Source organism: Mus caroli, unplaced genomic scaffold, assembly GCF_978045245.1.
Source record: "Mus caroli unplaced genomic scaffold, Mus_caroli_1 scaffold_15, whole genome shotgun sequence".
Lineage (NCBI taxonomy): Eukaryota > Metazoa > Chordata > Mammalia > Rodentia > Muridae > Mus > Mus caroli.
In genome coordinates this window covers 77,768,259-77,795,204 of record NW_028227270.1, presented here as the reverse complement: position 1 = coordinate 77,795,204, position 26,946 = coordinate 77,768,259, and the positions used below count along the sequence as shown (strand labels likewise).

General features: G+C 46.0%; 1 protein-coding gene across 4 annotated transcripts; it reads left to right on the top strand.

The window, feature by feature from the left end:
- Positions 1 to 564: 564 nt before the first annotated feature.
- Sirt5 (sirtuin 5) lies at positions 565 to 24,995 on the top strand. 4 transcript variants are annotated; one of them, XM_021180870.3, is made up of 10 exons: positions 587 to 670; positions 5,117 to 5,246; positions 5,641 to 5,790; positions 6,815 to 6,948; positions 12,098 to 12,323; positions 15,862 to 15,949; positions 16,692 to 16,745; positions 19,186 to 19,309; positions 21,917 to 22,032; positions 24,525 to 24,995. In XM_021180870.3, exons 3-10 carry the CDS (start codon positions 5,676 to 5,678, stop codon positions 24,598 to 24,600), a joined length of 933 nt encoding a protein of 310 aa, XP_021036529.1. In that variant the 5' UTR covers positions 587 to 670; positions 5,117 to 5,246; positions 5,641 to 5,675; the 3' UTR covers positions 24,601 to 24,995. The 4 variants fall into 4 exon arrangements, with proteins under 4 accessions (XP_021036536.1, XP_021036529.1, XP_021036535.1 ...); XM_021180877.2 differs by lacking the exon at positions 5,117 to 5,246 and having other exon boundaries at positions 565 to 670; XM_021180876.3 differs by lacking the exons at positions 587 to 670; positions 5,117 to 5,246 and adding an exon at positions 756 to 866.
- Positions 24,996 to 26,946: the final 1,951 nt, after the last annotated feature.

Here is a 26,946-nt window from a genome sequence, read left to right as displayed (position 1 = left end):
TCTGTGTAACCCTGGCTGTCCTGGAACTCACGTTGTAGACCAGGCTGGCCTCGAACTCAGAAATCCGCCTGCCTCTGCCTCCCGAGTGCTGGGATTAAAGGCGTGCGCCACCACGCCCAGCGACATTTGAGTTTTATCCTGGGAAAGATAAATGTGAACTGTTTGCTCCCAAATTCTCGGATTATTTCCCTTTCTGGTTCCCTGGCTCCATCACCAATTGAAGTATTAGAAAAGCCATGCTGATGAGCCTGACCAGAGAAGTCTGCCCCTAAAGCTAGTTGATCTTGCACCAGCAGTAGTGATCATAACCTCAAGGTTGTGTTGGAGCGGTTTGGCCTACCCGGAACCGACTCGCCAGCCTACAGATTTTCAGGGGAATCGACTCTGATTTTGCTAAGCTCTGTGCTGAAACTGCATCCCCCAGTGTGCTCAAGGAGGCCACAGAGCAGGCGGTAGGTAGTTCTTGACCTATTTGGGCAGTGGAATGAGCCTTGGAAGGTCACAAAGACACGTGCAAGTCGCCTCTCCTTCCACTGACTCATGGTCCCACCAATAGTATGTCGCGCTCCGGGTCTCCGGCAGGGGCCGCTGCAGCCAGGGCTTGACACCAGGACATGGAGCGCCCCGCCCCAGGCCTCTCCTGCTCCACTGTCGCCACCGCTTTTTGCAGGTGCGTGTCTGGCACTGGTGGGGGTCTGGGCTTTGTTTCGGCTCCGCGCGCCCCATCCCGCGCATGCGCGATGGGGTGCCGGTGGGGTCGGCGGCGACGCTGTGGGTGGCTGGATGGGCCACGCGTAGGAAAGAAACCCAAGGGAGCGGCTAGGCCGGGGAAGGCAGTGACCGGAAGGAAGGGCACTTTGGCTAAGGTGACAGGGACCGGTTGTAGTGGTGGCGGTGGGAGTGCAGAAAGGGTAAAATCACGACACAACCTGAAGGTAGAGCCGGCAGGATTTTGGTGATGGTGGCAGCAGAGAGAGGGGGAAAGGTCAAAGCGAAGCCACGAGCTGGGAGGATGGTGCCCCAAAGTTTTTGCGAGGGGGGCAGGGTTGGGGGTAGCGCACTTTTCAACTCTGGGAAGATGGGAGCTCAGGAGCGACAGCTGCAGAGGTGGGCCGAAAACCTTCCGAGGGTGGGGGCTGGAGGGTGGGCACGCACGTGTTGGGAAAGGTGATCAGTTGGGTCCCAGGCTGTACCCTTTAGGTTAGAAGGCAGGTAGCCCTGAGCAGGTGAGCGGAGCGGGTTGGTGTCAAGGCCTGGGACTCTTGGGGTACTGATCTCATTTGGGAGCTTTTGGTGTCCAAAAAGTCTTTACTACGGAAGGCCTGTGAACGTTTCTGCAGGACAGTTGCCATGCACTCTGCCCTGTGCCTACTCCTGCATTTCAGTTGGTTGTGTATATTGCTGGACTCCAATGGGGTATTTTGATAAATGCATGTATTATATATAAGAAGAGATAGCTAAGCTGATTAATGTGTCTGTCATCTCGAAATGTTTTAGTAAGAACCTTTCGAGTTCACTCGTTTTAAAGTTTTGAAATGTGCATCACTTCATTATCAACTTTGGTTGCTGTGCCCTGCAAAAGACCAGTCAAACTTGCCCCTTGACAGACATCTCCATGCCCCATCTTGTTCCCCACACCCAGCCTCTGGTGACCACCATTCTGTTCTTTGCTTCTGTGAGTTTGACCTTTCTATGCTCCTCGTGTGAAATCGATCCACCTGCCCTGCTGTGCTTAGCTTATTTCACTTAGGTTAGCAGGGTCATTTTTTTTTTTTTTTAAGATTTATTTATTATATGTAAGTACATTGTAGCTGTCTTCAGACACACCAGAAGAGGGAGTTCTCATCATGGATGGTTGTGAGCCACCAGGTGGTTGCTGAGATTTGAACCCAGGACCTTCGGAAGAGCAGTCGGTGCCCTTAACCGCTGAGCCATCTCCCCAGCCCGAGAACCCGTTCTTCTAATATTGTATTGTGTGTGCACAGGCTACACTTTGCCTTCGTCCTCTGTTGATTACCACCTAGATTGTTTCCATGTGGGTAACGCCAAAATTGACATTGAAGTGTAGCTACCTCTCTCCTGCCTACATTGACCTTCAATCCTTTCATAACAAGCTCGGAGGGGCTTGCTAGAGTACGCACTAATTCTGGTTTGAAGTTCTTGAGTGATCTCCATATTGTTTACCAAAATCGCTATGCTGACATTCCCAGTATCTCAGTTCCTTTTCATCCACATCCTTGTTAATGTTAGCTTTTGTCTTTTTGATAACCAGCCAATTCCAGCAGATTTGTGCTGATAGTTCTTTGTGGCTTCATTCCATTGTCCCAGTGTCTTCCTTTGAGAAATACCCACTCAGGCACCCTGCTCAGTTCTAAAAGTAGGTGGCTTTCTTGCCACTGATAGGCCTCGGTGCTCTGTTAAATATAAGCCATGCCATAAAACACCAACACCAGGTAAGGCTTCGTGTGACCACAATGAATGAGGACAAAAATCCAGACCACTCAGTAATCCTGTCTAAACCACGAACCCAAAAGCCTGCTGCTTTTCAACAATCAGATGACCAAAGCAAAACATTCCCACACATAAAATAAATAAGTCTAAATAAAAACATTTCACAATTAACATCCTTTAATTTCTCCATGATTTGTGCTGCCTGGAAGACACTGACAGTCCACATAAGATATTCACATAGATATTGAAACCCTGGCTTCTCTTCATATCTCCCTATATACTATTTCCTACCCACACCTAATTCTTCACTAATTTCTTGTGGATTCATAATTTTAAGTATCCTAATAAGTGCCAAATTCTTGCCATCCCTACCTCTCACTAATTAACCTTTTCCCTCCAGCAATGTGTTCTGCTGCTCTCTATCCGTGATATAAAACTCTCATTCTGACTTCTAACAACTGGTTACATCCTGGCAGCGGTGGCAAACGCTTTTAACCTCAGCAGTAGGGGAGGCAGAGGTGGGCAGATCTTGGTGAGTTCAAGGTCTGGTCAGCCTGGTTGAGTTCCATGACGGCCAGGAAGGGCTACATGGAGAAACCTTGTATAAATAAAAAAATAAATAAATAGTCAAAGTTCAGAGAACACACAGTTTGCCCTTAGTTCCGTTTTTATCCCTGTGACTACATACCTTTCCAAAACAACTTGCAGAAGGAGGGGTTTATTCTGGCTCACAGTTTGAGGGTCAGAGCATCATCACTGGGAAGGCATGACAACAGGATTCGAGACAGCTGGTCACGCCGCACCTGCAGTTGGGAAGCAGAGAGGATGAATGCTGGTACCCAGCCAACTTATCTCCTTTTTCATTTTTTAAGATTTATTTATTTTATGTATATGAGTATACAGTTGCTATACAGTTCAGACACACCAAAAAAGGGCATCAGACCCCATTACAGATGGTTGTGAGTCACCATGTGGTTGCTGGGATTTGAACTCAGGACCTCTGGAAGGACAGTCAGTGCTCTTAACCACTGAACCATCTCTCCAGCCTGCTTTCTCCTTTGATTCAGTCCAGGACCCTAGCCCGTGTGACCAAGCCGTCCAAATTCAGTGTGGGTCTTCCCTCGCCAGAAGCCCCCTCAAAGATGATCTCAGAGGTGTGTGTGTTTCCATGGTGATCTAAATGGAGTCAGGATGACAACGAAGATAACCATCTCACAGTCCTAACATTTTTGGGGGTGGGGAGGGAGGTGTTCGAGACAGGATTTCTTTGTGTAACCTCGGTTGTCTTGGCACTTGCTCTGTAGACAAGGCTGGCCTGGAACTCAGAGATCCAGCTGCCTCTGGCTCCTAAATATTGGGATCAAAGGCATGTGCCACCACTGCCCAGCTAGCCCTAACCATTTTAAAGCCACTGTATAGTCATAGTTGGTAGCTGGGACCTTCTTCCCCTGAACTTTCTTCATCCTTTAAAGCTGAGACTTTTTACTTGTTATTTGTAAATAGGCCTCAGATAAACTCAAATGAACCCTTTTGAGTGTAGAGTTCTGTACGTTCTGATAGACATGCCATGTAACTGTCACCATGATCAGGACACAGGAGACATTCATTGCTCCTGTTTTCCTACGTCTGTACCTCCTCTCCTTCCCTCGTCTTTATTTATTCTGGAATGTCATAGGAATACAACCATGAATTCTTTGCAAAAATTGTTGTGTGTGTGAATAAATATATATTTGAATGTGTGCACAAATGTATATATGAAGGCCAGAGGCCATTTTTGGTTATCTTCTTGTATTGCTAACTCGTTTAAATTTTTTAAAAAGCATGTATATGTGGGTGAGTGAAGGTCAGGGGCGAGCTGACAGAGGAGTCACTTCTCTTGTGTTCACACCACAGCACACTGTGAAGGTCAGGGGCCAGAGGAGTCACTTCTCTTGTGGGTGCTAGAGATCATCACCAGGTCACCGGGCTTGGCGACAGGCACCATCTCACTGGTCCTTCACTTTTGGTGGCAGGGTTTCTCACTGAACTTTGAACTTGAGAGTTTGGCTAGGCTGCCCCGCTGGCCATTTCTATCCTTTCTCCACAAGCTTCCTCCACTCAGTGATGGTGCGAGGTGGCACACACCTCTAATTCCCAGGGCTTGGGAGGCAGAGGCAGGTAGATTGCTAAGAGGTCTGCAGAACAAGTTCTAGGGTAGCCAGGGCTTTACAGAGAAAAACTCTGTTTTGAAAAAAACAAACAAAGAAAGCAAACAAAACAAAAAAGATTACCCAGTTGGCTTGTGGGCTCGGCCATGTATCTTGACTCTGGTCTGGGGTGAGAGCATCCCTGAGACTCTCAAATGCTACTGGTAGGTATGCAGCCCCAGTTGAGGAGCCCTACAAGTCCAAGCCGCAGTCCAGAGGATGAACGAAAACAACCAGGCTAATCCTATCGGAGTTAAGGGTGTCTTTTTATTTTATCTTTCTTTCTTTTGTCTTGTTTTTGTTGTGGTGTTTTGTTTTGTTTTGTTTTGTTGAGACAGGCTCTCTCTGACCTTGAACTCCTTGAGGATGACCTTGAACTCCGTCTCCCCCCTCATCCACCTTGTTCAGGGTATTCTTAACAATACAGTCCCTTGCTCACAGTGACCTATGACCTCACTCCAGGGTTTTTTTTTTTTTAGCTCTACTGGTGCAATGTTTCCCGTTTAGTTCCATGTTCAATAAATCACAAGATAAGGATCTAGAGTGTAGGTCCCGACCGCCCGGGACAATCAAAGCCCCGGACTTCACCCATCTCCAAATGCTTAAAAGGTATTTCTCTCCTTGGGGCGCATACAGGCTTGTAATCTCAGGCTTTGGGAGTCTGCAGTGGGAGGAACATTAGTCAACACTACCCTGCCGTATGTAACCAGTCTCTCTCTCAAAAAACAAAAAGCAAAATAAAATTAGAAATTGTGAGGTGTTTGATACTTTATTCTAACACAGATCTCACGTTACATGTTGTGTGTTTGGGATAGTCTGGATTAACAGTGTTCTGCTGTCGGCGAGTATATGCGTGAGATTTTCCACATAGGACGAGTTATCTTGAGTCAACCCGCAAATATTTGTACCTATATAGTGTAACAACACCAATAGTGAGACAGAGGCACACTATGTATGTGAATGCTTTCTGATTGCTTCTGTGTGCTTGATAATTTTTCTACAGCCTGCCTGGGGAAGTAAGACTTCAACGAAAACCTGATGCAACCTCTCCTGATTGCTCCGGGCCGATTCATTTCCCAGCTGTGTTGTAGACGAAAGCCTCCTGCCTCCCCACAAAGCAAGATCTGCCTCACCATGGCTCGTCCAAGTTCAAGTAAGTCATCCGTATTACGCGTCTCCATGGGCCACGGTGCTGAGAGGGCTTTAGCATGATTTTTCACAGGGCATGTGACTAGGAGGAGAAATTTAGATATTTGGTACCTAGCCGGCCTCAGTTCAGCCTGGTCACCAACACAAAGGCGTTGTCTTGACTTTCCACAGGAAATTTGGATCCATGAACCTTTGAAATCTCTACATCTGTGCTCTACAACAGGCTATGCACACCAAGCAGCCCAGGGGACTGTGTATAGAAAGACTAAGTATAGTAGATCACAAGGAGGTATCGGAGGTAGAGCCGAGATGCTGAGCCAATGTGTGCCCAAAGCTCTCATTTCCTGGAGAGGCTGCCACGCACCCACCCATCAAGTGTATAAGCTTGTATCTTCATGATTCAGGAAACGCGTCTTAAAAACGTTTATATTTATTTATTTAAGGGAGAGGGGTATGTGTGTGCCATGGTGTGTGTCAAGGTTAGAGGACAACTTGTAGAAGTCCCATCTCCTACCACCACGTGGCTTCCAGAGATTGAACTCAGGTCATCAGGCTTGGTGGCAATGCCTTTCCTCTGAGTCATCTTGCCAGCCCTGAGGAATACTTTTTATTGGAATATCCAATATATATATATATATGTGTGTGTGTATGTATATATATATATATGTACATACACATATATATATATATATATATATATATTAAGATTTATTTATTTATATTTGTGAGTGTTTGCCTGTGTTTGCATGTTGTGCCTGCTGGCCACAGAGATCAAAAGAAGGCACCAGATCCCCTGGATCTGGAGTTGCAGATGGTATGAACTGCCATGTAAGTGTTGGGAACCGAACCCCCGTCCTCTGTAAGAGCAACAAGTGCTCTTACTAGCTGAACCGTCTTTTACTATTGGAGTATTGTACAGTATACTTTTTCTTTTTTCTGGTGTTAAGGTTCATGACATACAAAGGTGATATGGAATATCAATGTCCGGCTGGCACTCTGGATTGACACGGGTTTTATTTTCTGTTTAGATATGGCAGACTTTCGGAAGTGTTTTGCGAACGCCAAGCACATAGCCATCATCTCGGGGGCTGGCGTTAGTGCAGAGAGTGGGGTTCCGACTTTCAGAGGCGCTGGAGGTTACTGGAGAAAATGGCAAGCTCAGGTTAGTAACGCTTCCAGAACACCAAAGGCTTTTCTGAATGAAGCTTTTACCGAGTTCGATCCAGCATCCACACAGAAGCGCAGGGGCCGTGCTTGAGATGGGCAGTGACCATTTTCTCCTCTTGGTTTTGCTGTCAACACAGTCTCTATCTCCAGTGACTACAGTAGCAAATCTGGGGCCAGGCTATACGGAAAAGCACTTGTGTGAGCATCAGGCTTGAGGATCTCAGTCTGAATCCCTGCACCCACAGAAAGAGCTGGGCAGGCACAGCTCCGTATGCATGAAACCCAGCCCTGGGAAGGGGAGACAGGAGGCTCCTGAAAGCTTGCCTAGGCTACCCAGCAAGCTTCTAGTTCACTGAGAGACTGTGTCTCAAGGCAAGAAGGCAGAGAAAAATAGGAAGGTACCCAGTAGTCTCCTCTGGCTTCTGAAAACTTCTGCTTCATAGGTGTATGCAATTGCATACTTATGTGTATGAAACACACACACACACACACTTCATCCCAGAAAGGGAGCCCCTGACAGATCAAAGTAATGATTGTACCCACTGTCCAATTTGGTGACGTAGTGAGTCTTTTATTGTAGTTACTAACGGGCGTATGAGTGTGTGTGTGTGTGTGGGGGGGTGTTACTTACAAGGAGTGGGATAATTCATCAGTTGGATTGCTGGAAAGCTTGCCTCAACCAGTGTGACCCCAAAACTGTGTCCTATGTGGTACATAGGACCTCAGAGCTTCTCTACACTGCAGGCAGCTCCGCAGGGAGCGTCTTTCTCTCTGGGTGGTCGATCTCACCTCACAACAATTGTTTACTCCCTTTACGCTGAGGTTGGGTCCTCAGATGTAGATATAAATATACGAAGATAATTGGAAGTTAAGTATTAAACACTGTAAAACTTCTGTGAAACTTGTTGAAGGCTCAGAGCTTGGTGTTTAAACAATGACATGAAGAACATTGCAAGGTAAGTTCTGTGGGGTTGAATGGATTTATTATTAAAAAGCTTTATTATTTATTTGATTTTCTTTATGTGTATATGTGTGTATCTGTGTATGGGTATATGTACATATGTGTGGGTTCCCAAGGAAGCCAGAAGAGGGCGCTGGCTCCCCTGAAGCTAGAGGTACAGGCAATTGTGAGCCATCTAGTGTGGATGCTGAGAACTGAACTTGGGTTCTCTGCAAGAGGAGTGTTCTTAACCACTGAGTTATCTCTCCAGCCCTGCTTGGTTGGTCTGTTGTTTTATTATTTGCTGTTTGTTAAGATAGACATGGATGAATGTACCCATGTTTAGCATACCGTTCAGTGAGTTTCAGCAGATGGGTGAAGTTGTACCGTCAACACCACGGTTATAAGCCAGGACATTACTGTGTGATATACTATCTCTGGTGAGGTTTCTATTGCTGTGGTAAAGACCATGGTGCATTTGAGGAAGCAAAGGGTTCATTTCATCTTACAACTCTCAGGTCACAGTTCATCACCAAGGAAAGGCAAAGCCCAAGGCAGAAACCTGGAGGCAGGAATTGATGCAGAGGCCAAGAGGGGTGGGTGTGGGTGGGGGGATGCTGCTTCTTATATCACCCAGTACCAACCACCCGGGGGTGCCACTACCCCATGTGGGCTGGACTCTTCCATATCAATTGTTAATCAGGAAAATGTCCTACAGAGACTTGCCTACAGGCCAATCTGATGGAGGCCTTTGCTCAACTGATCTTTCTTCTCAGATGACTCTAGCTTTTGGCAAATCAATAAATAACTAGCCACTACCCACCTATATACAGCTACACACACACACACACACACACACACACAGAGACACACAGAGACAGACAGACACACACTATACATATAGCTACAGGTACTTATAAACAATACATATATACATGCACATATACACATCTACACATGTTACATGCACATAGCCGCAAGCTATACATAAAGAAGTCCTCTTTGTTTCTTTAAGAGATATCTGAGATGTTCGGCTTATAAAGAGAAAAGGTTGATTTTAACTCAAAGTTTGGGAAGTTTTCCTCCATGTTCCATTGGCCCTGTGGCGTTGGGGCCCGTTGTGAGAAGACACATCATGGCCGTGAGCATGGGGAACACAAAGCAGAGCAAGGCTATGGCTTAGAACCAAAGAAAAAGATGAAGCGACAAGGGCCTCTCACAGTGCTTCGCTTTATCCCCAGTGACCTAAGCTCTCCCATCAGGCCCCGCTTCTCAAAGGCTCACAGCTTTTCGCTTCTGCCAAACGGGTAGCCATATCTCCCACTGCTGGGCCTTGAGAAGACAGTGCAGAAGATCCAAACGATAGCACTATTTCTTCAGTTACGTTAAAATCCGTAGTCTTAAATGTTTATTTCATTTCTATTTTTATCTGTGTGTATGTGGGTGGGAGTGGTACATACGCGCATATGATGCCCTCCGAGGACAGAGGAGGGCATTATGTCTACTGCAGCTGCAGCTACAGGGGACTGTGCGCAGCCTAATGTGGGTTTGGGGACCTGTGCTTGGGCCCTCTTAACTGCGTAGGCATCTTTCTCATCCTGGAAATCCCTACTTTTAGAGAGCGGCGAACTCCCGTGTGTTGTATCCATTGTGGTGCTCCCAGCCCCAGAAGGCTGGCACACGATGCAGGCTTCAGACATTTTGGTTGTTTAGATGAAGACAAAATGAACCACCTCAGTGCGTGCGAGCCTTGCAGAAGTCACAGAGCTTTCCCGTGGAGTGCAGAGCGCATGCGCTGTCCTTTCCTTCCTCCGAAAGGTTGAAGCAGGTGAAAATGTGGGATGCTCTGGCATTCCTCCGGCCCAGGAGGGGAGAAGGGAGTAGAGAGCCTCTAGAGTCCCAAGAAGAAAGAAGGTTCCCAGAGGCATCCCTGGAGAACAGCAGCCAGTGGCAGGAAGAGCTTGGGTGGGGGTGGGGTGGGGTGGGGCTGCTCCAGTGTCAGAGGAAGCTCAGAGTTGCCAGTGAGGTGAGAGGACATATCTGATTCCAACTCCGCCCCCAAGGGCGCTTGTATGTGCTTTTACAGTTCCTACGTTAGTGCATAGATGCTCCTGGCCAGGGTGTCCTAGGTGATGGGATACAGGGTTCCTGAGAGCCACATATTGCACTTTGAAAGGAAAGGCTATTGTCCCTGCCTGGGGTTGGGGGTGTGCCTGTGAGTGGGGTGCATCTTTGGTGTGCTTCTTTTCAAAATTAACATAGACTGGAATGACAGTTCAGTGAGGACCCGAGGTGACACAGGCAGGATATGGGACATTTCCGTGACTGTTAAGAGTTTCCTTGTGCACTTCCTGTTAGCTTCCAACCGGGGCAGCTGTGCTGTGGGCCTCTATCACAGGAATGAACTGTCTGTCTCAGAAGAGGGCTAGTGTCTTGAATCCAGATATTTCTTGCATTCTGCTAATATATATTTTTCTTATGCATATGTGCGCATGTGTTCAATGTGGCTCAGCTATATGTATGGTTTGGTGTGTGTGCATTTATATATGTAGTTTGTAAGTACATATAGTTGTTTGTATGCATGAATATGTGTTATGGGTGTCTTGGGTGAGGGGTTCATTTCATGGGACAAAGAACTGTATGCCCTGGAGAGACAGGAAAGCGAAGCGAAGTAACACACAGAGAGAGAGAGAGAGAGAGAGAGAGAGAGAGAGAGAGAGAGAGAGAGAGAGAGCGCACTGATAGCCAGAAATGATTTAAGGTGAGAACATGCTGTGTCCTGCCCCAAATCGAAAGCAGACACCCCTGAGGTTCCAGAGGGAAAGTGAGTTATCGTCCTGGGAACAGCTGACAGAGTGAAAGTAAGGTATGGATTGAAGCAGAACAAGAAAGACCAGCCACAAAGAGAATGGGACAACTTTATTAGAACAAACAGCTCCTATGGAGGGCACAGCAGGGGCCCTGGGGGTGGAAGTCTGCCAGGATCTCTAATTTGGATTTTATATAGGCTCCTGGGAGCTCTTGCTGGTCATGTGTAGCAGTTGCAATCTTGTGTGTGTGTTTGTGTGTTCACGCTCCTCAAGCATGGAGCATCCTTTCTTAAAGGGACCAGGCCTTATTTTCTAGATTGGTCCAAGTTCTCCTGACCTTCCTTCACATGTATGTACATATGTGAAGTTTATGAGTACATTGATATATATATGTGTGTGTGTGTAGTTTTTATATGTACGTACATACATGTGATTTGTGTGTAAGTAGATAGAACATGTTATTTATGTAGTTGTATGCATGTGTGTATATATTTGTTCATGTATAAGTATATGCAACTAAATGTTTATGTTTAATTGTATGCATGCATACATGTGTACTTCTAAGTACATGTAGCTCCGTGTGTATAGCTGAATACACTGTATAACTGTGTCTAAGTGTGTATATATGCAGTTTGTATGTGGCTACATGCATATATTTGTATGTATGTGTGTATATGTATCTCATTTACATGTAAGTATGTACAACTGTTTATATGTACTTATGGGTATGCATGCATATGTATGTAGATTATGTATACTTATTTACATGTGGCTGTATATATGCATGCAGTTGTGTGTATACAAACATCTACATGTAGTTTTAGCATAAATACATGTAACTATGTGTACCTGTATAATTGTGTGTATATAAATATGAATACCCATATGGTTATAGCTCTGTATATGTGCATGCACACATGTCTAGTTTGGACACAATACATATAATTGTATGTAGTTGTGTAGATGTGTATAGTTGTGTGCTGTGTGCTTGTACGTGCTGTGCTTTTAGTTGTGTGTGGGTATGTGTGTGTCTGTGCATGTCTGTGTAGTTGTCTGTCTGAGCTCCTTTCTGGGCCTAATGTATTTTTCTGGGGCAATTTTCCTTTCGTGTTTTTCTTGAAGATCCTGCACAGTGAAATTGATTTCTCAGAGCTCTGTGTGGGTAAATTCTAACCCCAGATCTTTTGCCACATGTCACTTGACTCCCTGTTCATAATTTGTGAGCTGAGTGAGAGGGGTTTCGTTGCTTCTGTCTCATCAGTGGGAGAGTTAAGAGTGACCTGTTGGTCCCAGGGCTGGGATGTAAGCCGGTGCTATGCAGTCTAGCCTGACCTACTGCCTCCTCATTTCCACCTCCACAGGTCCCTCGCTGACCTCTGCCTCTTTCCCCTCAGGACCTGGCAACCCCTCAGGCCTTCGCTCGAAACCCATCACAGGTGTGGGAGTTTTACCACTACCGGAGGGAGGTCATGCGGAGCAAAGAACCCAACCCCGGGCACCTGGCCATTGCCCAGTGTGAAGCCCGGCTGCGTGACCAGGGCAGACGGGTCGTGGTCATCACCCAGAACATCGACGAGTTGCATCGCAAGGCTGGCACCAAGAACCTTCTGGAAATCCACGGTGAGGAGAACAAGACTTTAACACACAGCTTGTTCATCCTACTCTACTAGACACCTGCCCTTCCCCCAAATGCTGTGGCCCTTCCCTCAGGGGCACAGTGGTGCCTAAGAGCACCTGAACAGTTGGTAACAAGGGACACCTTGCCCACTGGGCACAACTCACTTGTTTCCTGCAGCCTGGTCTTTGGAGGATGGACTGAGACCAAGAGTGTCAACACCCCTGGGTTTCAGTTAGATAGACCTTACCTGGACAAACCAAAAGAAAACCCACATTCCTCCCACAGACCCCACCACACACCAGGCAGTATCAGTGTTCCTGCCCACTGTGGCCTACACAGCCACAAGCCCCTGTCCCTGGGGCATCTATGGAAGAAGGCAGTTCTTGACACAGCTATCCATGGAGGGAAGCAGACAGGCCTGGGAGGGAGCTAGCATCACTGTGGCTTCAGCAGGACTGGACATGACTGGCTGTGACTTCAACATCCTGAGGGCATTCACTTATCCTCTGTCCTTAGTAGGGAATTTGCTGATGAAGTCGTTCTACCATCCTGCTCCACTAGAGTGCCTGAGGGAGGTGTTGATGACCCAGGCTCTTTTCTGTAACAAGCCCACCATGTTGTTGTAGCATCCATGGAGTCTGTCTTGCGTTGCTCTGGGTTCTCTCCTCTGTGGATTTCTGCTCAAGGCTGTTAGCTTTAGCATCTACAAACCCAAGGAATGGGTTTTCTCATGCACAGGTTAAGAAGCAGTCCACTCATGCTGTCTATTCTGTACAGGTACAATGGAGTGCTACACTCAGCCAGCTTATGGGTACCTGACACAGAAATCTGTTCTCTGCTTGTCTTAGTTGGGTTTTTTTTTTGTTTTGTTTTGTTTTGTTTTTTTTTGTTTTTTTTTAATTTTTAATATTTTTTATTACATATTTTCCTCAATTACATTTCCAATGCTATCCCAAAAGTCCCCCATAGCGCCCCCCACTTCCCTACCCACCCATTCCCATTCTTTTGTCCCTGGCATTCCCCTATATTGGGGCATATAAAGTTCGCAAGTCCAATGGGCCTCTCTTTCCATTGATGGCCGACTAGGCCATCTTTCGATACATATGCAGCTAGAGACAAGAGCTCCAGGGTACTGGTTAGTTCATCATGTTGTTCCAACTATAGGGTTGCAGATCCCTTTTAGCTCCTTGGGTACTTTCTCTAGCTTCTCCATTGGGAGCCCTGTGATACATCCGATAGCTGACTGTGAGCATTCACTCCTGTGTTTGCTAGGCCCCTGTATAGTCTCACAAGAGACAGCTATATTTGGGTCTTTTCAGCAAAATCTTGCTAGTGTATGCAATGGTGTCAGCATTTAGAAGCTGATTATGGGATGGATCCCTGGATGCGGCAGTCTCTAGATGGTCCATCCTTTCATCACAGCTCCAAACTTTGTCTCTGTAACTCCTTCCATGGGTGTTTTGTTCCCAATTCTAAGAAGGGGCACAGTGTCCACATTTTGGTCTTCATTCTTCTTGAGTTTCATGCGTTTAGCAAATTGTATCTTATATCTTGGGTATCCTAAGTTTTGGGCTAATATCCACTTATCAGTGAATACATATTGTGTCTTAGTTGGGTTTTATTGCAACTCTTATAAAAGAAAACATTTAATTGGGGCTGGTTTACAGCTCCAAAGGTTTAGTTCATTATCATCATGGCAGGAAGCAGGCAGACATGGGCCTGGAGGAGCCAAGAGTTCTACATCTTGGTCAGCAGGCAGGAGAAGGGACTATGAGCCACACTAGGTGTAGCTTGAGCACAGGAAACCTCAAATCCCACCCCCTACAGTGATGCACTTCCTCCAACAAGGCCACACCTCCTAATAGCGCCACTTCCCATAGGCAGAGCATTGAAACATCTGAGTCTGTGGGGTCCATACCTATTCAAACCACCACACTGGTCAACACTTAACTCTGCTGGCTGTGTGTCAGTTACCACATGTCTGTCTATTTCTCTACAATGTCAACCCACGAGCCATTTTCCTAGCCATGCAATGACGTCAGCCTTACAGGGTTCTTTAAAGAATTGCAAAAGGTCGCATGTGCGTATTGGGTGGGTTTTTTTTTTTAAAAATTATTATTATTTTTCTGTTACAAATGACGAGAACTTTTCCCTGAGGTCACAATAAAGGAAGCCCCCTTATTTCATTAAATTCAGTTATGATTTTAAGATACACGTGGGTGCTGAGAATAGAGTTTACATCCTCCATAATAATACCAAGTGCTCCTGACCACTGAGCCATCTCTCCAGCCTGAACATCCCTCAGCTAAATTTCTTTGGAAACACCTTCACAGACGTGCCCAGAGGTGTATATGCTAGGTGATTATAAAGTGTATTGAGATGACAGTCAAGATTAACTGTCACAGCTAGGCCCTCAGAAAACTGTACCCTCTGGGGTCACAGGCCATGTGATTGACGGCTCCATCTGCTCAGCATGGGGTAGAGGAGCGATGGTCCCTAAAGAAGGCAGATTAGGCACACTGTGACTGTCTGTGTGTACTGGTGGAGATGTACCTCAGAGCAGCCTGAACATGCAGTGTAGATTGTGGCCACCTCATTGTACAAAGCTGCTATTACTAGCACTTCTTATTTGTTAATTAATTGCTCATTTTCTAAGTTTCTTTGCTAGAAGAGCTTCAAGTTCTATTGAATCATAGGTAAGATTTTGTGACCTTTTAGGTGTGAATCCAAACCCTGAATAGCTGCCCTGTCTTCCCCAGCCCACTGGCCTTTTATAATTAAGCATCTAGTTAGTAACCCAGACCCTTAGCTTCAGGCTGAGCAGTTGCTTCTCTCTGGATCACTCCAGCTATGCCTGAACATCACTCCAGGGTCAGCTGCATGAGCTTAGCCATGCAGTCATAGCCATATCCTCTCTAAGTCATGATGACTTTGAAGGCATCTGCTTTTGGTTGGTTAAACAGTTGTACATGTGTCTGAATAAAAATGGCCCCCAGAGGCCCATATATTTGAACTCTTAGTCATCCAGGATTGGCAGTATTTGAGGAGAATTAGGAGGTGTGTCCCTGTCGGAGGAAGTGTATTACTAGGGGTGGGTTTTAAGATTAGGCCAGTGTTGCTCTCTCTTCCTGCGGAGCTGTTATAGTTCCAATGTCATGAGTGCTTCCATGTTCCCACTGTGCCCCCACTGTGTTCCCACCATGCCTCCACTGTGCCTCCACTGTGCCCCCACCATGCCCCCACCGTGCCCCCATCATGTCCCCACCCTCACTTTGCTGCCACCGCCACCGTGACGATAATAGAATAGTCCTCTGAAACTATAAGTCCACAATTAAATTCTTTCTGTTCTGGAGGTTGCCTTGGTCTCTTGACAGCCATAGAACAGTGACTAAGACAGTGTGTTTTTATATTTCCCATGATTCCTAGGGTGGACCTAACCATAAAAATGCACGTAGGATGACAAAGTATTGTCTGGCCTCTCAGACAGGGAGACTTTGATACTGAGTTCTGAACTTGCTTGTCACTTGTCTTTTCTTTCAGGAACCTTATTTAAAACTCGGTGTACCTCGTGTGGCACCGTTGCTGAGAACTATAAGAGTCCGATCTGTCCGGCTTTAGCAGGAAAAGGGTAAGTATAGCGTACTGCAGAAGAAATGCCATCTCTCCTCTAATTGGACGTAGCTCTAAGGATATTGAGAGTTCACTGAAGATTCCAGTGGATAGTTTTCTTCCTTTTTTTGTTTTTTGTTTTTCCAGTGGCTATGTCTAAAGTGCAAAACTAGACACGGTACAGATACTTGATGAAAGGAAAACTTGACTCATAATTGTAAGGTGCCAGAGTTATTTGCTGTGGTGTGATCCCAAAGTTTTATTCACACAAGCTCACACCCTGTCTCCACGTATCTGTATATTAGTGAAAAGACCACAAGAAACGCACAGCAAAGGGTTAACTGTGACCTTGAGGAACGGGGACATTATGAGTTATTTTTATTTCTCCTTCAGATCATGGGGATTTTCCTAACATTTTCATGATGGATGTGTATCATTGTTTATAATTAGGAAAATTTAGGAGGCAACATAAACTACTGGAAAAAAAATATCTTCTAGACTGTTTCACAGCAGTATAAATGTATAGAAGCAAAATCCTAACATGGTGTCAGTGGAGACGCATCAGGATTATCCCACTCAGACTCCCTGACACAGCTTCCTCTTGACCTCAGTATTGCGGGTTTACCCTACTAAGTTAGCACACACGAGCAAGCTTTGTACCACGCGCCGCCAGGCAAATGCACAAAGGGCCATGTCACATTCTTCCTCTGTTCCTTGACTTTACCATCAGTATTCATTCTCTTTAATGCTACTTGCTCCAGGGCCCCAGAGCCAGAGACTCAAGACGCCGGAATCCCAGTCGACAAACTTCCCCGGTAGGTAAAAACAAAACAAAACAAAACAAAACAAAACTGACGTCTATCTGATGTTCAAGATTGGAGGGCAGGAGAGACGGCTCAGTGGTTAGGAACACTGGCTGCTCTTCCAAATGTTCGATTCCCAGCACTCCCAGGGCAGTTTACAACTGCCCACAATTCCAATTCGGAGGGATCCGACACCCTCATACAGACATACATGCAGGCAGAGCACCATTGTATATACAGTAAAGTAAAAAAAAAAAAAAGTATAAAAATCAAAATCATAACTTTTTTTTTCCGGTTTAGGGAGATGCCTTTTAAGTGCACCAATGTAGCAATGGTCCCTGACCTCGCAGTCTAGGATTGAAAGGACAAAAGATGAAGCAACTTCGAGGTCCTTTTTAGAGAGCCAGGTTTACTATGTTGCCCAAGCTAGCCTCAAGCTCCTAGGCTCAAGTGATCTTTCTGCCTCCGGTGTTCAAGCAGCTACACGGAAACTGCCTGACTTTGATCTCTCTGCGTCTTGACAGATCCCTTGGGGTCTGGGAAGTTTCTGAAGCAGGGACGTGACAGAAGGTGACCTGCGCACTGGAATCACATTCTAATTACCATTAGAGAGCATTTATAGTATGATTAGTCAGTAGCCCTCATCCTCTTCCTCTGCATGTCTCCCAGGCCAAGACTGAGGAGGTAGCAAAGGTCTTGCAAAGGTGAAAGAACTAAAAAAAAATTGGGGCTGGAGAGATGGGTCAGTGGTTAAGAGCACTGGCTGCCGATCCAGAGGACCTGGGTTCAATTCCTAGCACCCACCTGATCATTCCCAACTGCCTGTAACTCCATTTCCAGGGGATCTGATGCTCTCTCCTGGCCTTGAGGGCACTGCATCTTCTTGGTGCACATACTTAAATGCATTCAGAATATTCATACACATAAAGTAAATAAATCTAAAAATAATTGAAATATACTTTTGTATTGTTATAAAGTACATTCAATTTTTAAATTGTCGTTTTTTTCTTTTTTTTTCAAAACCAGGCACTGAAACAGTGCTTCCAAAGGGAGTTAGTTCCTCGGAGCCTCAGTGCTTCCAAAGGGAGTTAGTTCCTCGGGGCCTGGGGAAGATCAGTGCCAAAGGGCTCACTAGGCAACCAAGAGAACCCCAGTGTGGCTTCTCGAGATTCCCAGAAGAGCTAGGCCTTGCCACGGCACCTAAAACCCCAGTGCTGACAGACAGATCCTTGGGGCTTGCTGGACAGCCAGTCTAGCCAAAACAGCAACCTCCATGTTCAATGAAAGACCCTACCTCAGCAGATAATACGGAGGGCAATAGGGGCAGATGCCCTAGTTGACCTCTGACCTCTACCTATACACACAAACACACACACACACACACACACACACACACACACACACACACACACACACACAGGCTAGAGCATGTGCGCATGACAAAACAAGGCAAACCAGACCACTGTGAGTTCCAGGACAGCCAGACCCTGTATCTCTTTTTTTCTTTCTTTCTTTCTTTCTTTCTTTCTTTCTTTCTTTCTTTCTTTCTTTCTTTCTTTCTTTCTTTTTCTTCCTTCCTTCCTTCCTTCCTTTCTTTCTCTTTCTTTCTTTCTTTCTTTCTTTCTTTCTTTCTTTCTTTCTTTCTTTCTTTCTTTTTTGGGGAGCAGGTTCAAGACAGGGTTTCCCTTTGTATCCCTGGCTGCTCTGAAACTCACTCTGTAGACTACACTGGTCTCAGTCTTGAACTCAGAGATCTACCTGCCTCTGCCTCCTGAATGCTGGGCTTAAAGATGTGTGCCACCACCACATCTGGCCAAGAAGTCAGATTTTTTTTTTTAAAGCTAGCCTTTTGACCCAGGCTTGTAATCCCTGTTCTTTCAAAGGTTGAGGCAGGAGGATCACAAGTTCATGCGTGACCTGGCCAACAAGTGTATTCAAGGTCAGCTGGGGCCATTTAGCCAGGCAGCCCGAAAGCCAAAAATCAAAAGGAATTTGGGGAGTTGGCCAATTGGTAGAACTCATTGACCACATGCAAAGCCCAGGTTCCAGCGAGCAAGGTGGAGGAAAGAGTATTTCAGCATGGAGCACGTGGCTGTAGACATTCTCAAGAAATAAGTGATCCGAGAAAGCAAATGGCGGTCATTGGTGGAAAGAGGTGGTCCCTATGTTGAGGGCAGCCCTGCGGTCTGGCCAATGGGAATGCATTTGCGTCAATAAGCACAGTAGCCGGGGAGAGAAACAAGCTTTTAGGGTAAGGACAAGCTTAGCTGAAACAGTGCCTACCCAGCTCATCGTATGAAAACAAGACACAAACTCAGAGAAGAGTCACCTCAGTGGCCCCATCCCAGGCAAGTTCCCATCTGCTGACCAGCGTGGCAGCCCAGTTTCCCTGGTATCCTGGACAGTCCTGACCCAAGTGGTTAGAGGCAATCTAAGGGCGATGCTCTTCCAGGTGCGAGGAGGCAGGATGCGGAGGCTTGCTGCGACCTCACGTGGTATGGTTTGGAGAAAACCTGGATCCTGCCATTCTGGAGGAGGTAGACAGAGAGCTCGCCCTCTGTGACCTGTGTCTAGTGGTAAGTCACATGTGGCCCTAGTCTTCAGGCCCTGGAAAGACTCGGGTGGAGTGTCTGTCTGCCATCTTCCTCCCTCCCTTCTGTCTTGTCCTTCCACCCCCTCTTCCTCCTTTTCTTCTTCACTCCCTCCTCCCCTCCCTCTCTGAAATACATGTGTGGAAGTCTGTAGTGTCCTGGAGAAAAACCAAGAAGCAATAAATAAGAGCTTCTCTTTTTTAAAAGATTTGTTTAATTATTTTCAATTATGTTTAGGTGTGCGTGTCTGCATGTGGGTATGTGCACAGGAATTCAACGTCCTCGGAGGCCAGGGGCTTTGGGACCCTTGGAGTTACAAATAGTTGTGAGCCACCTGACGTGGATGTTGGGAACTAAACCTGGGTCATCTGGAAGAGCAACAACTGTTCATTGTTGAGTTTGTAACTGAGCCCTCTCTCCAGCCCCAAGAACTGATCTTAAAATACGAAACTAGGCACAACCATCCTCTGAGCATCTTTAAAAACCTCTCTTCCCCCACAAAACAAAAACAAAACAAACAAACAAAACAAACAAAAGGAGTATGCTTTTTTGTAGAGCAGTGTAAATTTGGGGAGCATCAGTGTCTTAGTTAGGGTTCCTATTCCTGCACAAACATCATGACCAAGAAGCAGTTGGGGAGGAAAGGGTTTATTCGGCTTACACTTCCATACTGCTGTTCATCACCAAGGAAGTCAGGACTGGAACTCAAACGGGTCAGAAAGCAGGAGCTGATGCAGAGGCCATGGAGGGATGTTCATTACTGGCTTGCTTCCCCTGGCTTGCTCAGCCTGCTCTCTTAGAGAACCCAAGACTACCAGCCCAGAGATGGTCCCACCCACAAGGGGCCTTTCCCCCTTGATCACTAATGGAGAAAATGCCTTACAGCTGGATCTCATGCAGGCATTTCCTCAACTGAAGCTCCTTTCTCTGTGATAACTCCAGCTGTGTCAAGTTGACACACAAAACCAGCCAGTACAATCAGATTTTCTTTATTCATCCATCATATGTGTATGCATGATGATTGTGTGTTAATGTGCCACGTTCATTTGTGGAGGTCAGAGGACAGCGTCATAGAGTCAGTTCTCTCCTTCCCCCTTTACATGGTTTCTAAGGACAGAACTCGGGTTGCCAGGCTTTTACCACAAGCTTCTCCACCTGCTGAGCCACCTCACTGGCCCTGGCCTAGGTTTTAAATATAATGCACACTCATTATTAAATGCCGTTGATAAAATAACGAAGGAATCAAAGCCTAAGAAGGAAATTAGAAATCACCACATAATACCATCTGGAAATAATCTCCAGTAGCATTTTGACCTTTTCTTCTAGAGCAGGGGTGAATGAACCCGCAGCCTCTGGATTAGCTCAGTTTGCACCATTTTGTGAATAGTTGTGTTAAAATAGTTGTGTCTTTCCACACATTGACTGTGGCTGCTTTTGTCCCACAGTGTGAGAGCTGAGTCCTGTCGGCAGAGTCTGGATGGCTTATAGAGCCTAATAATTTAACTGTATGGCTCCTTTTGCAAAGAAAGTTGGCAACTTCTGATCTAAACCCTTCCATATGTATAATATATATACACACATATATGTATACATATGTATATCATATTTTCTTTATTCATCTATCATATGTATATCATATCAGATTTACACACTCTGTTGCTATCACTTTATTCATATAATAATTCAATTAGCCTATTGCATTATTCCATGCCAACATATCCAAAGCTGCCACATCTTTTAGTTTACTGCATAATTTTCTGGTACACAGATAATATCGTGAGACAATCCTATCGCAGGACATCTGGGTTGTTTCAGGCTGTTTTTGGAATAGCGTCTAATGTAGCCCAGCAGGGTATTACATCACTATATAGCTAAAAACCGGACTTGAATTCTTCATCCTCCTGCCTCTACCTCCCACATGCTAGAATTACAGGCATGCACCCTACCACAGCTGTTACACATTTTGGCATTTGATGCAATGTTGCATGCGTACATGAAGATGGGATGTGTTTCTCAGGCTGTTTCCTTAGGACACGTTCCCTGGACCTGGAATTAACTGGAAAGAGCCCACAGAGTTCACAGCTTCTTTAGTGTGTCTTTAAGAGCAGAGGGCCTTTGTGGCGGGTCTATTTCCATTCTGTATCTACTGCATACAGCCCATAATGTGTGTAGCCTCTGTGGCCAGGGTGGTCGTTAGTGAGGAAACCCGCTTTCCAAAATGTGTTCTGGCCTTTGCATTCCTAGGGAGGGCATGTGTGCACGTCAAAGGTTATCAGCGACTATTTCCCACCTTAGAAAAAGAATGTGGATCATTCACACAACATAGAAGAAACGTGACCATCGAGTCATGTCCTTTGGGCCATGTCTTTGATCTCTGCCCATTTGTGTGACTGTCCCTTTGTGTCACATGTCCTTGCCCATTCCTGGTGAGCACCCGACTAGTACAGCCTTTCGAGCATCTCCACGCCGTACCTCCTGACATCTAGTGTGCCCTTCCTCACACCTCCATTCACACATGGCCCTGCCTGAGCAAGTTTCCCTGGTGTTTCCTTTCCTCCCAGCGCTGTCACCCATCGTCTCCTTGCTTTGTAGGTGGGAACATCCTCTGTGGTCTACCCGGCTGCCATGTTTGCCCCTCAGGTGGCTTCCAGGGGAGTCCCGGTGGCTGAGTTTAACATGGAGACCACCCCAGCCACCGACAGATTCAGGTACGGGGACAACCGAACTGGGTAATGGGAGATGGAGGGTGGGCTTGGGGATGCCATCCCAACAGACAGCACAGTTCTTTTTTTTGTTGTTGTTTTGGTTTGGTTTGTTTTTTGTTTTTTGTTTTTCGAGACAGGGTTTCTCTGTATAGCCCTGGCTGTACTGGAACTCACTTTGTAGACCAGGCTGGCCTTGAACTCAGAAATCCGTCTGCCTCTGTCTCCCAAGTGCTGGGATTAAAGGTGTGCACCACCAGGCCCAGCGACTGTACAGTTCTGATTTCTGTGGAGGACCAGAAAGGAGAATGTGGGCAAAAAAGAGAGAGTTGGTGACTTTTCGTTTGATTTGTACTTGACTTTTATGAAAGAACAAAATGGCATTAACTGCAGACTGGGTGTTAATGTGTGTTTCGCTACATGGGAGTTTCCATGGTTTTCCCATTGGCACGATATATTCTTCTCCAGACTTTATACTTGCATCTGTAGTTTTCAACTAGATGTGTTAGCGGCCTTTATATGTAGGCAACAGACACCATTTCCCCATCAGATTGGCTTTCTTTAGTGAGTGCTGTTACAGTAAATACAGGGCATTTCCTGATTCCCTCAATGTTTTGTCTGACTGGTCCCCAGGGGTCAGATTTGCATATGGCTGACACAGAGATGGTGTATGTGCCCACCACAGCTCTGCTTGGGGCTTTTTAGCACTTGGACCCCTCAGCTCTCTTGGCCACCATGTTGCCTAATCTTTAGAACTTAACTGAAGTACACGGTATACCGGACAGTGCTTTAGTCCCAAGGATAGGCTAGATCACTAACCCAAATCCAAACCCACCCTGTGAAGATCAGATGCTGGTGGTCAAGGCGGGCAGTAAGCAATGTGTGTGGTGGGTACGTCATCCAACTTCTGAGGTGCTGAGGCAGCAAGGATATATATATATATGTTGAAAGAACTTTCCAGGAGCTGGAGAGATGGCTCAGCAGTTAAGAACACTGACTGCTCTTCCAGAGGTCTGAGTTCAATTCCCAGCAACCACATGGTGGCTCACAAACATCTGTAATGAGACCAGATGCCCTCTTCTGGTGTGTCTGAAGACAGCTACAGTGTACTTACATATAAATAAAATAAATAAATCTTAAAAAAGAAAAAAGAACTTTCCAGATTCTGGTCTACCTGACACAAAGGCCCAAGGTAGACAGATGTACACTGGGCAATGTAGGGATCACTAAGGGGTCCACCTGATTGCAGGGATGGTCAGAGGGCAGAGTCCAGGAGAGGTGATGATAGTTAATAAGGTAACCCACTGGCGTGTGGCGAGGAAAGGTACTTGCAGCTGAGTGCTGCTTCCTGGTGGAGACCAGACGTCTAAGGAATCAGCCCGAAAACTAAGTGGAGAGGAATGGCGCTTATTTGAAGAGCCCTTGCTTTTAAGTCCCAGTGGCCACATTTGATGGGGTAGTTGGTGCTCCCCTGGCTGTGCCATCATAAGTAGGCAGCAAGGCTTTCTCTGCCTGTGTAGCTGGGCACCGATTGGTCTCTTAATCTACGAGTTTACTTAAGAGAACTCTAAAGAAAAAGGACAAATGTTTGTCTTGAAATATATATCTATATAGATATATATTTCTAATAGATATAGATATATATTTCATTGTCTATATGATTATATATTACATTATATAGGAAGCACAAATGAATGTTCATTAGTTTCATCTTTGCTGTTTTTGGTTAGCACAGAGGCCTTCCATTTGAGATGGAATCAGCTAATCGGAGCCCACCTTTTCTCATTCTGATAATTTTCCTGGTGTCCCCTTAATCTTCCCGAAGATTCTGATCACCCTAGCCCTTGTGAACAGACACCCAGACTTCCTGAACCAGAATTTACAGCTGGGGAGTCGCAGTTTGTTTTACTTAGGGTTTTCCTGCTGTGAGCAGACACTGTGACCAAGGCAGTTCTTATAAAGGACAACATTTAATTGGGGCTGGCTTACAAGTTCAGAGATTCAGTCCATTATCATCAAGTTAGGAGCATGGTAGCATCCAGGCAGGCAGGCATGGTGCAGGAGGAGCTGAGAGTTCTACATCTTCATCTGAAGGCTGCTAGCAGAATACTGGCTTCCAGGTAGCTAGGATGAGGGTCTTAAAGTCCACGCCCACAGTGACACACCTACTCCAACAAAGCCACTCCTACTCCAATATGGCCACACCTCCTAATAGTGCCACTCCCTGGGCCAAGAATATTCAAACCACCACACACACCTTTAATCCTGGCATTTGGGAGGCAGAGACTAGCTTATCTCTGTGAGTTCAAGGCTAGCCTGGTTGGTCTACACAACAAGTTCCAGGCTAGCCAGGGTTACATAGTGAGATCCTGTCAAAAGGAAAAAAAAAAATCTATTAAAAATGTAAAACACCATTAGCTGTATGCTATTGGCTATAGTTGTACATTCGTTTTGCTGACTCGCACCTCCTAATCTGCTGTATGCCTTCTTGTGTTTAGGTTTCATTTTCCGGGACCCTGTGGGAAAACTCTTCCAGAAGCCCTTGCTCCTCATGAAATTGAAAGGACTTCTTAATCGTCCTTTCTGTGGAAAGAGGAGAAGAACCTGCAGGACGGTATCCTGGAGTGCTGAAGCAGGGCACTAACGGGAGAAGTGGCTTTGTGGATGGTGAGCTGAACTTTGGAAAAATATGGACACACCCTTCAAGCCCCAAGCAGACAATCTGTTACGTGATGGGTTTCAAAATACCAGCAGCAAATGTGTTTGATCTGGAAGAGGCTGTCAAGCCCTTCCATATTATTTGATTTGAGTTGAAATATGAGTAATTGGGATTTCATATTTTTTGGTTAGTTACTGGAAGGGAAAATTTTGTAATTAAATTGCTTTAAAAGGCAACTATCCTGATTGTATGTTTGCATCTTGGGCAAAAACAGAAAAAGAGAATTAAAACCCTGAAAGTTAAACCCTCATATTTATTTTTTGTACATTTTTTTTTTTTTTTTTTTTTTTTGTAGAAATGAAGCTACCTTTATAATTGGTAACTTACTGTATAAGGATGTTCCTCCAAGAGCTGCCCTGGCTGGGGGCTTCTTTTTCTTTTCAGTACTTACTTCCCTTGGATGTCTTACCTTAAAGAATACGGAATAACTTGCAGCAAGAACTCATGCAAGGCAAGAAGAGGAATGTCCGAGTAGAGACATCGGAATGAGGACAGGAACACTGCAAATCCAGGTTGAAGCAGATGTGCTGCCTCTAAGGAAAGGAAGTGATGGATGACCGTTGATTTACATCAGAAGTGAAGGAGCGATAGATAGTCTTTGCCAGAGCTTTGGATCCCTGAGAGGATGGCCTTTTTAACCTTGCAATAAAGTAGCAAGAACGCTGTTCTGTCTTTAAGCTGCTGATGCAGCCGGGGCCTGAATGAGAGGGATGAGAGGCCCAGAAGGAAGCTGTGACCACTAACAAAGGGCTCAGGGCATAGGAAATGCCCTCCTTTGGATCCAGTCAGTTCTCCAGGTAACTATGGCACTGGTCCGCCTCCCCTCAGCCCCTTCAGAAATCCATTTGCTTTAATATCCTGGGTTTCTGTCCCTAGTTACGTGGCTATGACCAAAGTACCCGAGAAAACTTAAAAGAATGAAAGAAAGGTCCATCACGTCTCAGCTCACAGTTCAGAGGACGGCATCTCAGCAAGGAAGACCTGGGGGGAGGAAATGGCTTGGTCTGCGGCTGCGCAGGAAGCAGAGCCAGGGACTCCCAGTACTCCATTCGCATTCCCGTTTCCCTAAGACTACAGTCCGCGCCTCCCATTCAGGGTATCTCTTCCTCGCCGAATCCTCTCTGGGAACTCGCTACCAGCAGGCACATGGAAAAGGTGTGCCTCACTGTTGCGTTAGGTGTTTGCCAAACCCTGCATGGCCGGGTACTGGAAAGCTGAAGAGAGCAAGTTGGAAACGAAAAAGAGGTGACAGACATCGGAACAAATGCCAGAAAGGCATGCAGAAAAGCTGGGGTCGGGTGGGTTGCATCGCTTGGATGGAAGCCACGTCCTATGCAATTCGGGGACTCAGCAAGTTTATTATAGGTAACAGAAGGAATAGGGGTTCAGAAGTCTCTATGGGAAGACTGGAGGGGAGCCATTTCAGGTTGTAGTCGCCCACAAGGAGGGAGCTGCCCTTGCTAGTTTTTGCACACTGCCAACATTGGCACAGGAAGCCTTTGCCATTTCCCTGAACCTGTCCCAGGGAAAGCTTTGCCACTGGGGCATTAGGGTCCTTGACACTGACGTGACAATACTCATTTACTCAGGACTTCGTGGCTCCCCACAGGTGTTTGTTAGTCCAAACATGTTGACATTTAAAATGATCTACCGCAGGCAACAAGGGAGAGTTGCGTGTACCATAGGTGACAGTCATTTGTAACAAATCCTAAAAGTCCTGTGTGTGAAGAAGATAAGATTATCTGACCAATTGGGAGTCTGGAGAAGTAGCCAGGCAGCATGAGGGTCACACTGTAGGTGGTGAGCTGAAGCTAGGGAGCTAGTTATAATTTCAGTGATACCTTTTGAAGGTGTGTGTCTGTGTGTCTGTCTGTATGCAATGGCTATGTGTACTGCAGGGGCCAAAGCCCTCGGAGCCCCTGGAACTAGTCATAAGTGGTTATGTAGCCGGGCATGGTGGCACACGCCTTTAATCCCAGCACTTGGGAGGCAGAGGCAGGCGGATTTCTGAGTTCAAGGCCAGCCTGGTCTACAAAATGAGTTCCAGGACAGCCAGGGCTACACAGAGAAACCCTGTCTCAAAAACCAAAAATAAAAAAATAAGTGGTTGTGTGCTGCTTGACATAGGTACTAGAAATGGAACTCAGGTTCTCTGGAAGAGCAAACAGTAAGTTCAAGTTCTCTTAACTGCCAAGCCGTCT

What these genes read in the sequence shown, in the direction of transcription:
- Sirt5 (XM_021180877.2), top strand. Translation starts at nt 5,676, where the DNA reads ATGCAACCTCTCCTGATTGCTCCGGGCCGATTCATTTCCCAGCTGTGT. An exon ending in CATGGCTCGTCCAAGTTCAA is followed by an intron (nt 5,791 to 6,814) that starts GTAAGTCATCCG and finishes TTTTCTGTTTAG; the next exon opens with ATATGGCAGACTTTCGGAAG. An exon ending in GAACCTTCTGGAAATCCACG is followed by an intron (nt 12,324 to 15,861) that starts GTGAGGAGAACA and finishes CTTTTCTTTCAG; the next exon opens with GAACCTTATTTAAAACTCGG.